Below are 15,454 nucleotides of genomic sequence, written 5' to 3'. Positions count from 1 at the left end.
AGGAATCTGCGTGAAATAGGCATGGTTCTGAGATGAATGCTGCGGTTTTCGAGTTTGACGAGCGATGAAAACTGCCACTTTTATACAACTACAAATATCTTCGGTTTTACTTAAAATATTTGTCTGGTAGAGGTTTTACATATAGATCGCGTTTCTGTCTTTCTTCTGACTAATAAATAATTTTGGTTTAATCAGTTATCAAGATGTTTTCAACAATATTCTTTCAGCGTTCGTCTTTTCCAACTTGGGCGACCCTTTTGGAAGCGCGATACTTGGGTTAACCCATCCTATAGTTGGGTCTGTTTCCAACTGGGGTTCGAATATCCTTACCACACACACAGAGATCACACTAACGTGATGCATCAATGAACAAATCCTTATCCTTACCCCTTCCAAATGCAATAAAACCATAATAACTCCTGACTATCCCTTGATAATTAAAAAAGAAAAAAAAATTCCTGCCCGAAACGCTGCGCGTACTAGTGGCCTTACAAGAGTGCTTTTACTGTACTATGCTATATATTCTCACAAACCCAATGTACCTTCTTGTATATAAATAAATAAATAAATAAATAAATCAATAAATAAATAAATAAATAAATAAATAAATAAATAAATAAATAAATAAAATTGTTTGTGAACGAACGGGTTTGTTTTTTTTCCCCTCCGTTGTGTACTAAAGACTACTGTATACGAAAGGACTTAGTTCCCGGGAAGAAGCATGATGGCGTGTATTGTGACTGGGGCGAGGAGCAGGGCCTCGCCATGACCGCCTCGCCCACGCCCCCGCCCACCCCACGCCCGCCTGCCCCACAGTCATGGCCACCTATGATGACAGGCAGTGGATCCTGGCACACATACAGAACTCTTACGTGACCAGCGATGACACAGGTGGGTTATGGGAGGTGGGTCCCGGGTGGGATGGTTGGTTGGGGGGGGGGCGGACACACGCGGGTGTCCCTGGGATAGTCTATTGTGTCATGTGTCCCTGGGATAGTATATTGTGTCATGTGTCCCTGGGATAGTCTATTGTGTCATGTGTCCCTGGGATGGTCTACTGTGTTATGTGTCCCTGGGATAGTCTATGGTGTCATGTCTCTTGTCTGTGTCCCTGGGATAGTCTACTGTGTCATGTCTCTTGTGTCCCTGGGATAGTCTGTGTCATGTCTCTTGTCTGTGTCCCTGGGATAGTCTACTGTGTCATGTCTCTTGTCTGTGTCCCTGGGATAGTCTGTGTCATGTCTCTTGCTTGTATCCCAGGGATATTGTACTGTATCATGTACTGTATCCCAGGGTTAATGTACTGTATCATGTCTCTTGCTTGTATCTCAGGAATATTCTACTGTATCATGTCTTGAGATTTTTTTTTTAAACCTTACTTCCCTGCCTGACGGCTGAGTGGACAGCGCTGCAAATTCATAGTCCTGTGGTCCTGGGTTCGATCCCGGGCACCGGCAAGAAACAATAGGTTGAGTTTCTTTCACCCTATGCCCCTGTTACCTAGCAGTAAAATAGGTACCTGGGTGTTAGTCAGCTGTCACGGGCTGCTTCCTGGGGGTGGAGGCCTGGTCGAGGACTGGGCCGCGGGGACACTAAAGCCCCGAAATCATCTCAAGATAACCTCAAGATGATGCAACCACAACAAAGATAATGAAGTTACTTTAAGTCCTTCCTGTGACACATCAACGACAGCTATTCAACAGCTAAGTGTAGCAAGAGACTCCAGTCTAATGCCGTTCTCAAGTGTAACCACAGGATCCTTTCTGTAGTCGCTTTGAGCTGAATAAATTGAGTGCTGGGTGAGCCGGTGGCTGAGCGGACAGAACACTGGATGTGTGATCCTGTGGTCCCGGGTTCAATCCCAGGCGCTGGTGAGAAACGATGGGCAGAGTTTCTTTCACCCTGATGCCCCTGTTACCTAGCAGTAAATAGGTACATGGGAGTTAGATAGCTGCCACAGGCTGCTTCCTGGGGGCTGTGGAACAAAAAAGAGGCCTGGTCGAGGACCGGGCCGCACGGGCACTAAAGCCCTAAAATCATCTGAAGATAACTCAAGATAACCTCAAGAAATGAACTAACTGAACAATACGGAGTGTTCACAGAGGACAACAAATGCAAACAAAGAGCTACGTGCAGCTCTGCGATATAAAGTCGTTAATCACAATTGCAACAAGAAGAAGGCAGGTTATAAGACGAGTCTCCGGTAACCTATCAGTTACGTACCACTCTTTGCAGCACATCTGCAATTAGTTGGAATGCAATCAAACTAGTAGCCCTGTGCATTGACATTACATAGCAAATAAGACAAGGCCAGGTGGGTTCCTTAGACACTTCTCCGGTAACCCCAAGTTACTTTAACTCACGTCTCCAGAGACAATAATCAAGCAAATGCCTTAATCATTTCCATTAATTTACTATGATAATTATGTTAATTGACTGTCAACACCAGTCAGCAACAAAGCATTCTACGTTAGTTACAAAGCTTGTTGACCAGACCACTCACTAGAAGGTGAAGGGACGACTACGTTTCGGTCCGTCCTGGACCATTTTCAAGTCGATTGTGAGGATGGTCCAGGATGGACCTAAACGTCGTCGTCCCTTCACCTTCTAGAGTGTGGTCTGGTCAACATACTTCAGCCACTTTATTGTGACTCATCACCTGCATACAAAGCTTGTCCCTCACAGACAAGTTAAACTCTCCCAACTATCACTTGTTAACTCATAATTACACAGACATTTGACCCATCAAGCATTCAATTAGTAATTACCTAAATTACTCTAAACCGGACAGCTAATTAATCCCAGAACAAGTTACATTATTGGATACTATCACTCACTTATTAGCTCATCACAATTCTATCCAAAGTGCTATGAGGACGTTAATTACCCTTAATTACCCTGAGCAATTAATAACTATCCCACGGATCGATAATTAATTCTACACGTATACATTACTCTCAACACTGGTTCAACAGTTCTAACATTAAAACAGTGTAAATCCACTGAGGTGCTAATTACCCCAATTAACTGGAGTGATTAATTAACTGTACAACGGACCGATAGTTAATCATGATGTCTACGTTACGATCAATGACTTTACCCTCCTGAGAGTCAATCAAATCAAAGCCGGTCACTAATTAGCCTAATTAGCCAGCATACATTATTACCTGTCCAACTTACAGATAATCAGTACTGACCGTGCTACTTTTAACACAATTACGTTGCCTTCTCGTGAGCCAATCAAACCCTGAATGGAGTTAATTACTCAAATTAGCTTGAGTAATTAGTTGTCCCACGGACCAATAATTATTACTGCACGAATTACGTTACTCTCCACACTACCTAAGCAGGTCTCATCACTGTGAATTCATGAGGTGGTGTTAATTACCCATAATTAACTTGAGTGCTTAATTAACTGTCCCACAGATATAATTTTAGATATTGATATTGTAATGTTTACAGTCTCCGTGGTGTAGTGGTAAGACACTCGCCTGGCGTTCCGCGAGCGCTATGTCATGGGTTCGTATCCTGGCCAGGGAGGATTTACTGGGCGCAATTCCTTAACTGTAGCCTCTGTTTAACGCAACAGTAAAATGTGTACAGTACTTGGATGAAAAAACGATTCTTCGCGGCAGGAATCGTATTCCAGGGACCTGCCCGAAACGCTACGCGTATTAGTGGCTGTACAAGAATGTAACAACTCTTGTATATATCTCAAAAAAAAAAAAAAAATAATTAATCCAACAAATTATGCTAGCTCAAATAACTTTCGCCCTCCTGATAGTCAAACCCCCGTGACGTTAATTGCTATAACAAGCCACTAATTAGCTTTTCACGGACGGGTAATTAATCTAGAACAATTACGTTACCACAAATACTGTCGTCCTATCGACGGTCCCTCACCACTGTGTGTATTTACTAATGACTATGATGATGCTAATAACCCTAATTAGCTAGAGTAATCAATTATCTGTCCCATGGACAGATAACTGCACCCAAACGTATTACGTTAATCTCAACCCTGTCTCAACACGACAGTCCCCTCATGAAGCATTGTGGTACCCTTTAGTCTAGTTAATTACTCTCACCGAATCCTTAAACGTCATTAAAGATCACACCAAGGTCTTGTTGCTCGGACAAGCAACCACAGTACACACACTCGGTGACATGTTACTATAATAAATGTCACTGCTCATTATTTGCAGCATCCTGCAATATATTAATTACTGTGATCCCCCACACACAGTAATGTCACACAACGCCACTACAACATGAGGTACCGATCCCTCACGGTAGCTCCTGTAATAAATCACGATAGCAGGACACCGTACAGATAAGGAAATTAATGATTAACACGGCGATAACGGTGGTGAAGGCTGACCGGCCACCGCCACCTGGGACAACTTGCCCAAACCATGCCGGTCCTAGAATGCCTTTTGGCGGGCCCAGGAGAACGCCAAGACACTCGTCTTCTCTGACTTCCTCCTATTCCTCCAAGGGCCCAGCCTTGGTTTCAGTCGCTGCTTGCTCGGTGTCCAAACCCGGGGGTCTTCCTGCGGCTCTGCCTCTTTCAGCAGATCAGGCAAGTACGTTACGTAGCTGGTTCGATCTTCTCCTCAAATCTTCGCATCTGGTCTTTCTGGCACGGGTCTATTACCACTTGTATGGTGATCAGGTGGCTTTGTCGATGGTGTCCAACCTGCATGTTTTGTCTTGGTGGCAGTATGAAGTTTCCTGGCAGTCCTTCTTATCTCTTTGTAGGTTTACTTCTGTCTCTGATAAGGTTGTCTTGTCCTTCCTTTTTGTGGTTGTTCCAAGACTGTCATCTTATGCTGAATACTGTCGCCTAGTATCGTGTGGTGCTGGCAGAACCGCTGCAGCTTGCATTCGGCATTGATGTTATGTCTGTACCGTTCCGCAAGTTGTCTCGTACGTTGTTTCACCTCCAGCCTGCTCATGCACCACCTGAGCCGTCCTGGTTGTTGGACCGGGTGCTCGCTTTTCTCTCTCCTTTTCGGTGTGAGGTGGGCCCCTTCGGTTCACGATTGTTTGACGAAGACTTTTCTTTTTAGCATTGGCCTCTGGGGGCAGGGTTGGGGAGCTTCATGCTCTTATCCGGTGTGGAGGTTTCTGCTCTTTTGGTCCTGGTGGTAGGTTTGTTCGTTTGCAGCCGTCTCTTTTTCTGGCGAAGAATGAGACTGCTACTTTCCGGAGGGGCCCTTGGGTTGTTAATTGGTTGGTTAGGACAGGGGTGCATCATGTGTTGTGTCCGGTTGTGGCTCTCCGCTGTTACCTGTGCACCACGGCCTTGGTGGCCGGGGATGTGCCTTGGGTTGACCCGGTTTCCCTTTTTCCCTGTTCCAGGGTTTGGGTCTCTCAGGTCATCCGCAAGGTAATTTGGTCCAGCCAGCCTGCTGTCTATCCTTGTGCCCATGACGTTTGTAAGTTTGCTGCGCTTGCTGCCACTTTGGTAACATGTCTTGGGCTGACATTCGAGCACAGGGTTTTTGGAGGTCAAACAGGGTCCTGGCCACTCGCTATCTTGTCAGTGTTCCTGGGCCTAGTCGGGCCTGTGTTGCTTTGGGTCGGCAGTTTCAGTTAGTTGTCTTGGCTTTGCATTAAGGAGCAAGGGCCAACCGCCTCCCGGGTAAGTCCCTTCTGATTTCGACTTTTGTGATGTAGCTACAGGGAGCCGAAGGGGCTCCCCCCAGAAAACCAGCGTTGAATATAATGAAATGGCATTTTCTGGGTGAGACCCGGAGGCTCCCCGGCAACCCTCCCGGTCGGCGTATTTTTTGCGTGTTTTGACATCTAGCCTCTGAACTGGGGGTTTGGATAGCTGGTGTGAGGGTTTGGGGCTTCCCCCTCCCTCCTGGGAAGGGGGAAGACAGTACCGTAACATGGTGACGTCATGCTCGTTTGCTCGTTTTCCATTTGGGAAGTCCTGTCCACTAATTCGGCTTTCATTAGCAATATTTTAACAAGAATAGGGGTTTGTTTGGGGAGCTTACCTTTCTGGTTGCCTCACCCGGTCGATGGCAGACAGAATGCTTCCAACCACACTGGGGTTTCTATAGGCCATTGCTCTTCTTGCCTCTGTGAGGGGGGCCAGGTTCTGGCTCGTCCCCGGTAGGCCTAGAACTCCATGTGCATTGACTGATGCCAGAGTCTAATGCAGTATATTTATATCAGCCTGTTTAGCTTCAGGGAGCCTCCGCGTCTCGCCCAGAAAATGGCGTTTCATTACATTCAATGCTGATTATTTTAGGTCAATTATTATTATATTTGTTAAATGATAGTTACACTTGTGTGATGTGTATTAATTACACTACATATAATGACGTATATTAGAAGTTAATGCCAAATATATAATGTTAGTTAACACAAATGACATTGGAAGCCTATCCCAAAGTATTGTGTGTTTAAACATTTTTGGCATCTGTGCTTTTTCACAAGCATGACTTTGCACATGTTCTCGCCATCAAAGACTAGAATTAATAAATCAAAACATCATAATTTGTTATACTAATTTAAAACAAAATTTGGAATAACCACTATTTTACTTGGTAAAATGCTTACATATGAATGATTTAAAACTGTAAATGAGTGGCTCATTCTTTTTATTATTTCTATATACTGTACAGTACTTATCAGGTTCATCAGGTTCACTTTATTTTTATTGAAGAATGTTACCAGAGACCTGATGAATTTTTATGGATATTAACAAAAATGTATTTAACAAAAATGTATTATCATTTTGATCTTTTTCTGTGGGCTTGGGTGAGGATAGCCCCTTAAAGCTGTTGTTAATGATAAAAAGTATGACAGTAGTTTTTCTGGACTTTTAACAAGACTTTTGACAACATTTCACATGAGAGATTACTTGAAAGATTGAAGCTTCTGTGTCACATTTTACTTATGGCTGTTGATTTGTTTATAGGACTGTGTGAAGTGGTGGTACAAGTGGAGCCAGCAGCCGCCCCGGTGGCTGAGTTTCCCTGCCTTGCAGACACTGACTCTCCACCGTATATGCATGAAGATCCACCGCCTCACTCTCTTGACATTGCTTCAGGTTTGTAGTTTATGTAGGAGAGATAATCTTATGTTGAAGCCAAACTTGAGCCGAGGGTTTGTATTTCAAGAAGTCTTGTCTTTACTGTGATTTATGGCTGTGGTATAAATTCTTAGGTGCTGTTGCATTTTCTTTAACCCTTAAACTGCACAACACATCATATGATGTGTTGAGTAACTTGGTATAAATTGTGCATCACTTCATATGATGTATTGGAGTACTACGCAAGATTTAAACAGCCCACGGATACATGTGGTTCACATCACCTTCATCAGGGCTCTTGTAAACGGATGCCATTTTTTTTTTTAAATCGTGGGCCAAATTCCCGGATGTGAGGGCCTCAGTATTGAGTGAGCCACCAAGCCTAATGCACGCAGCATGAGCTCACAGCATTGCTGTTCAGCTTGTGACCACAGCATTGCCTAAAAATGCCATAATATACATGTTCATGTTATTATTTAGCGATGATAGTATTACAGAAGACCACTGACTGATAAAAATGACCAGGATTCTGATAATAACAGGATTATTGTGATAATTAGCACTGTTGTGGGAGGAGTAATCTTGGTGGGGAGGGAGGTAGTGTTGTCTGCTGACTGTGTGTGGCCACCTTTTACTGTCTGGACTCACTATACCAGCTTAGTTGTTTGCTATGGTGAACAAAACATGCAGATACTTATATATAACATCTGTATATAGTGAATAAAAGCAAAAACAGTATTGTGGGAGGAGAATGGTGGCGAGTCAGGTGAGGTGAGGGAGGGAGGAAGTGGCAGCCAGTGGCGGGTTGCCACTGGCTGCCACTGGCTGCCACTGCCACTCAGCATACCAACTTAGTGGTTTGTTATGGTGAACACGAATGTAGATACTTATATATAACGTGTATATACAGTGTAATAACAGCAAAAGAAGTGTGGGGGAGAAGCCATTTTGGTGATGAGGGTGGCAACATCTGCATGATTTGTCATGTTGGTAGGGGTGGCCACTATGCTCTTTGGGCACTATATCGGCTTAGTTGAACAGTTATGGTCAACAAAACATGTAGATACTTATATATAATGTGTGTATATAGGGTAATAACACCACAAACAGTATTGTTGGGGGTGAAATTTTAGTGCATCTGACCTTGAATGTGTGAGGGAGGCAGCTGCCAGCTGACTGTATGTAGTGACGTCTCTCAGTGCCCGAACTAACTATATCAGCTTAGTTGTACAGTTGTGGTGAATACGAATGTAGATACTTGTATATAATGTCTGTACAGGCATACCTCAGAATGCGAGTTTAATCCGTTCCTGGAGACGCCTCGCCTTCCGAAAACTCGCATTCCGAAGTTAATTTCCCCATAAGAAATAAAGGGAAATGAATTAATCCGTTCCTGACTACCCCAAAAACCCCACATCAAACTAAATTTTTATACCTAATTCATCTAAATAAACCTACAAAAGTATGTTCCAGTTATTACTTACCTTACTGTCGAGTGCTGTAGGCGTATGGAAGATGGTGAGGAGGGGGGAGGAGGAGAGGAGTTAGTGTTTGGAAGGGGAGTCCCCTTCCATAATCACATCAGGCAGTGAGGACCTTTCTGGTGTGCTCTCCCTGGGACGTTTAACCTGAGTGCCACTAGGTCCTGGTTGAGGTTCACTACTCGATTTCTTCACCAAATATTTGTCCATGAAAGCTTGCTTTTCCCTTCTTCGCAAGCTCTCTCTGTAGTAAGGCATCACACTGTCATTGAAAAGATTAAGACAACGGCCTACTACAGTTTTGTCTGGGTGAGTGTGTTCAATAGTTGTTTGAATCTCTTCCCACATCTGACACACCTTCTTCATTACTGCAGAAGGGACATTCGCTGGTGCTGTTGCCACCACCTCCTCCTCCACTGCAGAATCATTCGCTGCTGTGTTGGCTTCCTGTTCCTGTTGAAGGGCTAGGAGTTCTTCGGTGGTCAGTTCTTCGTTGTGTTCTTCCACCAACTCCTCCACATCATCACCATCCAATTCCAAGCCCATTTTCTGGCCTAGACTAACAATTTCCTCAACAATAGGCGCATCATTTATAGGCTCAAACCCCTCAAAGTCTAGTTCTCTCACACCTTCAGGCCACAATTTTCTCCAGCCAGAGATCAGGGTTCTTTGAGTCACTTCTTGCCAGGCTTTGTCAACGAGTTTTAAAGCACTAAAAATGTTAAAATGCTCTCTCCAGAACTCTTTGAGGGTGAGGTTTGTGGCTTCAGTCACTTCAAAACATTTCCGGAAAAGTGCCCTTTCATACAGTTTCTTAAAATTCGCTATGATTTTCTGGTCCATAGGCTGAATTAGAGGAGTGGTGTTAGGAGGAAGGAATTTAACTGTGAGGAATTTATTGCATTGAGGCATCAAATCATCTTCCAAGCCTGGAGGATGAGCAGGAGCATTGTCAAGGAGAAGCACGGCTCTGAGTGGCAATTGTTTCTCCTGCAGATATTTTTCTATGGCAGGGCACAGCACTTCATTCACCCACTCCGAAAAAATAAGCCTAGTCACCCATGCTTTTTTATTAGACTTCCACATCACAGACAAACGGGTTTTCTGCACATTATACTGTTTGAAAACCCTTGGATTTTCAGAATGATACACTAGCAAGGGTTTAATTTTTAAATCGCCACTCGCATTTGAACACAGCACAAGCGTAAACCTATCTTTCATAGGCTTGTGTCCAGGCAAGGATTTTTCCTCCTTGGTAATGTATGTCCTCTTAGGCATTCTTTTCCAAAACAGTCCTGTTTCGTCACAATTAAACACTTGTTGCGGTAGGTATCCCTCAGCCTCTGCAAACTCTTTAAATTCGTCAATAAATCGTCCAGCGGCTGGTTTGTCTGAGCTGGCTGCCTCCCCATGCCTTGTAACACTATGGATACCACTTCTCTTTCTAAATTTTTCAAACCAGCCCCTGCTTGCCTTAAACTCTTTCTTTTCTGCATCACTCGTTGCAGGGATCTTCTTTAGAAGGTCTTCGTGCAACACCCTGGCTTTCTCAGAAATAATGGCCTCCGAAACACTATCACCCCTCAACTCCTTGTCGTGTATCCAAATTAATAACAACTTTTCCACTTCTTCAAGTATTTGTGGTCTTTGTGTCGTTAATGTTCTTACTCCTTTTGCCACATTAGCACTCATAATCTTATTTTTCTTCTTAAGTATAGTGCATATTGTTGATGTCGCTTTGTTGTACTGCCTACAAAGATCAACAACACGTGTACCGTTCTCATGCTTTCGAATGATCTCTTGTTTCTGCTCTATTGTCATCCTCACATGAGCTTTCTGGCCTTTATCCTTACCACTGGCTTTCTTGGGACTCATGGTGAGATATATAATAACAAATTGTATAGACAAATCACCAAAAATCCAACAAAACACTGAAAATTCACGACAAGAATTGATGTGGGGGTAGTCACTGCGCGCGAGACAATGGTGAACTGAGGGGCAGCGGGGCAGAGGGGCGACGATCGCCGAACGACCACGCGCTAGGTCGGCTGTACGCGTATCAACAAACTCGCGTTCAAACTCGACTCCCGAAGTAACCATCGCCTTCCGAGACAAATTTTTGGAGTAAATACACCTCGCCTTCCGAAAATCTCGCATACAGGGACAATCGCATTCCGAGGTACCACTGTATATAGTGAATAAAAGCAAAAACAGTATGGTGGGAGGAGAATGTGGGTGAGTGAGGTGTTGAGGGAGTGAGTGGCAGTGAGTGGCTGGCTGGTGTGTTGCGGTCACTCCTCGTTGCTTTTTGACTCATAATACCAACTTAGTGGTTCGTTATGGTGAACAAAACATGCAGATACTTATATATAACCTGTGTATATAGTGTAATAACTGACAAAGTATTTGTTCACTGTTTGATGAACATAATAATTAATCAACATTATGCTCACCATAATTTTGAGTACAGCAATAATTCACTCATTTTAATATATAAATATATGACACTACACACTATTGAATAATATTACAGCAAAAAACTACGAAAAATCAATCAGAGACATTGAAATAATTAGGTAATTATCTCTTTGTGGCCACTCCTGCCTGACAGCTGGGAGCAACAGACCGTCTGGGAGGCACGCTGAGTCAGCGCCTGGTTTTTGCCAGACTTCCCCGCCCTATAGCGGGCAATATATGCCACTTACGATTTTGTTATTATTTTTCCCATGATCAGAGAACACAAATTAATAGGTTTAGAAGAAAAAATATATTTTTTTTGGGTATGTGTTTGTGGGTGACAAATGCTAATTAGCCCTGAGCAACACAAGGGTTAATTGTCCCCTTGTAGTTGATCCATTATTATTTGTATGGGATCTTAGTGTACCTAGTCGTACCTACCTGGTCGACGACCGGGCCGCAGGGACGCTAAGCCCCGGAAGCACCTCAAGGTAACCTCAAGGTAACCTAAATATTTTGTTTGCTCTATTCATACAAAGACCACTCGCCACCATGTGCATGCATATTTCTTCCAGTCCCACTAACAAATTTGAATAGATTGGGCCATGGCACCAGGCAACTGTACTGTACACATAAGCCACAGGTAACATTATGAATCAAAATATTTAGATTTACTATACATTATCAGCTACCTGAGTGTCTTCATTTCATCCCACATATAAACATAGGCTGAACCTGTAGTTCAATCTATGCTCTCTGCCCCTCAAATACCTTTGAGGGGGGGCTGGAGAGCCCCTCCAGCTTCCTGGAGCTATACCAGGCTAATATGCATATATTAGCCTGTGGCATCAGTCAATTCGATTGGAGTTCTATCCTACTGGGGACCACGAGCCAGAACCTGGCCCCCTCAGAGAGGCACGAGCAATGGCCTATAGAAACCCCCCATGTGCTTGGAAGCATTCTATGTCTGCTGTCTACCGGGATAGGCACCCAGAAAGGTAGGCGTCCCAAAGCAGACTCCACCTGGTTAAAATTGGTACTAAAAACTGAACTATCAATTCTATCAATGAACTATCGAGGGAGCCGAGTGGACAGCACACTGGACTTGTGATTCTGTGGTCCCAGGTTCGATCCCGGGCGCCGGCGAGAAACAATGGGCAGAGTTTCTTTCACCCTATGCCCCTGTTACCTAGCAGTAAAATAGGTACCTGGGTGTTAGTCAGCTGTTACGGGCTGCTTCCTGGGGGAGGAGGCCTGGTTGAGGACTGGGCAGCGGGGACATTAAAGCCATGAAATCATCTCAAGATAACCTCAAGATCAAGCGGAACTCCACAATCTGAAAATAAGCAAACAAGCATGATGTCACAACTGCCGCCGCACCGCTATCTGTGCATCTTCTCCCTACCTGGGAAGGGGAAGGAGAAGCCCCAGACCCCTTGTCCCGACTACCCAACCTCGATTCAGAGGCTGAATATTAAAATGCGAAAACAGCCAACTGCAGGGAGGGAGGGTTGCCGAGGAGCTTCCGGGACTCGTCGAGAAAGTGGCATTTCATTACATTCAATGCTTAAACCGCACACATTGTATATATACAATTTGAGTAACTGTCACTAAACCGTACACATCGTATATATACAATTGAGGGTGCCACGCACGATTTATATAAACCGCGACTACATGGGGGTTTACATCAGCTTTCTCAGGGCTCTAGTAAACAGACGCCATAAAAAAAAAAATCGTGGGTAACATTCCCGGGTGTGAGAGCCTCAATACTGAGTGAGCCAACAAGGCTGGCGCACGTAGCATGAGCTAACAGCACTGCTGTTTAGCCTGTGATCACAGCATTGCCTAAAAATGTCAAAATATGTATCTACCTGCTATTATTTTGTGATGATAGTATTACAGAAGACCCCTGTCATAAAAATGAACTGGATTCTGATAATAGCAGGTTTGTAGTGATAATCAGCAATGTGCATAGTATGGTGGGAGGAGTAATCTTGGTGAGAGAGGCAGGTAGCGTCATCTGCTGACTGTGGCAACCTGTTACTGTCTGGATGCACCATACCAGGTTAGTGGTTCACTATGGTGAATACATATGTAGATATATATAACATGTATATATATATATATATATATATAGCGTAATAACAGCTAAAGGAGTATGTTGGGAGGAGCCATTTTGGTAAGGGAAGGAGGGAGTGTCGGCTGACTGTGTGGCGACCTCTTTTATTGTCTGAACTCACCATACCAGCTTAGTTGTACAGTTATGGTGAACAAAACATGTAGATACTTATATATAATGTCTGTTGATAGTGAATAAAAGCAAAAGCAGTATGGTGGGAGGAGGAGTGTTGGTGAGGGAGAGAAGGTGGCGGTGTTTGCTGGTTGGTGTGTGATGGCCACTCGTTGTTGTTTTGACTCACCATGCCAACTGAGGGGTTCGTTATGGTGAACAAAACATGCAGATACTTATATATAACCTGTGTGTATATAGTGTAATAACAGCAAAACTACAGTCGTACATCGAATAACGAATTTAATCCGTTCTGTCGTCATGTGAAACCTACGTCATTCAAAACAAAGTTTCCCATTGAAAATAATGTAAATACTGTACTGTACAAATAATCCGTTCTACCACCGAAAAACATCAATATGATATTCAAAGTTTTAAATAATGGAGCAGCCTACCTTACATACACTGAACAAACCTTTATGACATTATTCTTTCTTCAAATCTGTTCAATTTTTTTTTTCATTTTTTGTATAGTAAAAGGTTCATTCAGTGTTTGTCAGGTAGGCTGCTCCATGTTTCTTATAAAAAAAAAAAAAAAATGAAAAAAAAAATGAAAAAAATTAAGAATTTTGAAAAACAGAACAAATGTCAAAAAGGTTTGTTCGGTGTTCGGCAGGTAGGCTGCTCCATGTTTCTAAATAAAAAAAAATAAAAATAAAAAAAAAATGAAACAATTTGAAAAACGGATAAATGTCATAAAGATTCGTTCAGTATTTGTCGGGTAGGCTGTTCCATTATGACAATCTTTGTTTCAAATGTGTTCCATTTTTTTTGTATTTTTCATTTTTTCTCAATAATGGAGCAGCCTACACGACAAACACTGAACGAACCTATATGGCATTTGTCCGTTTTTCAAATTGTTTTAACTTTTTTTTTTTTTTTTTTTTTTTTTAAAGAAACATGGAGCAGCCTACCTGTCGCACTCCGAACGAACCTTTTTGACATTTGTTCTTTCATTAAAAAAGTTCATTTCATGTTTCTACAAAAAGTCATTGCTTTGCAACATCCCAGCATCAATGGCATCTTTAAACAAAGAAAAAATTTATTTGCATCGTAGGAGGCGTCTGAGAATGTGCGAGAAGCAGCCCCCGACCCCACCTTGTGGTGTTGACGTTATTCAAACGAGTGGTCGCCTAACGAGTCAAATTGTCGGCAATCGGGGCGTTTGTTACCCAAAATGGTCGCCATTTGAGGTGGTCGTCACTTGAGGTTCTACTGTATTTGTTTTTTTTATGAACATAATTGAATCACTGATATGCATATCATACATTTAGTATAGCGATGATTCACACATTTTATTATATAAATATATCACACTACACACTATTGAATAATATTACTGCAAAAGACTAAGAAAAAATCAGAAACATTGAAATAATTAGGTAATAAAATTTTTGTGGCAACTCCTGCCTGATAGCTTGGGCGGAGATGACTGCCTCCGACAATTACTGTCAACGCCTCAATTTTGCAAGACTTCAACACCCTATTAAGGCCAAAATATGTCGGCTACGATTTCCCACCCCCCACCCCCAGTGATCAGGGAACACAAATGAACACTTTTATAAGACAATTTATTTTTTATTTATTTCTTGCGCACAGTGGAGTTGTGCCAAAGGCCGAACTACCCAGTCTATTAAGCCCATTAAGACTGTAGCAGCTTAAGGGTTAAATTGTAATACAGTATTTGTGCTTTATACAAATGAGTGAATTCTGATATTTACAATATGTATAATTTTTCCAGATATGGACTTTGTGGGTCATCGGCAGAGGTCTTACACTGCCCAAAGGTTGGAGATTATGCGTAAAGAAAAAAAGAATGCCTCTAAAGTCAAGAGAGTTCTGTGGAGGCATAATCCAGCTCCAGTTGATGGTATATAATATCAGGTCTTTAAAGATGATAGTATATGATTATGATAATTGTTGTTAAATGTAAAATTGTCAGTGTAAACTTTGTGGAGGATTAACAATGTTGTCTATATGTGTGTGTGAAGACTGCTTAAGGTGAATGGAACCGAAGGAAGTTCAGGTAAAGTTATGCAGAAAAATGTAAACTGAAATCAGGGTGAATGGAGAAGTGTTGGAGGTTGGTTCAAGTAAGTATACCTAACTGTGTACAAGTCATGGCCGAGAAATTTAAGAGTATGATAAGATGGTTTGCTGGTGTTGTGC

At 42.7% G+C, this 15,454-nt stretch overlaps 1 protein-coding gene across 1 annotated transcript in view; it reads left to right on the top strand.

Moving 5' to 3' along the window:
• Nucleotides 1–704: 704 nt before the first annotated feature.
• The window catches only part of Sin1 (SAPK-interacting protein 1), a 31,747-nt gene continuing 16,997 nt past the window's right edge, over nt 705–15,454 (top strand). Inside the window, exons 1-3 of the mRNA XM_045728234.2 lie at nt 705–891; nt 6,941–7,072; nt 15,027–15,155. Of these exons, the coding sequence (XP_045584190.1) occupies nt 819–891; nt 6,941–7,072; nt 15,027–15,155 (334 nt within the window). The 5' untranslated portion in view covers nt 705–818. The remainder of the gene's footprint in view (nt 892–6,940; nt 7,073–15,026; nt 15,156–15,454) is intronic.

The sequence above is a fragment of the Procambarus clarkii genome, chromosome 90, assembly GCF_040958095.1.
Source record: "Procambarus clarkii isolate CNS0578487 chromosome 90, FALCON_Pclarkii_2.0, whole genome shotgun sequence".
In the NCBI taxonomy this organism is placed as follows: domain Eukaryota; kingdom Metazoa; phylum Arthropoda; class Malacostraca; order Decapoda; family Cambaridae; genus Procambarus; species Procambarus clarkii.
This window is presented reverse-complemented; position numbering and strand designations above follow the sequence as displayed.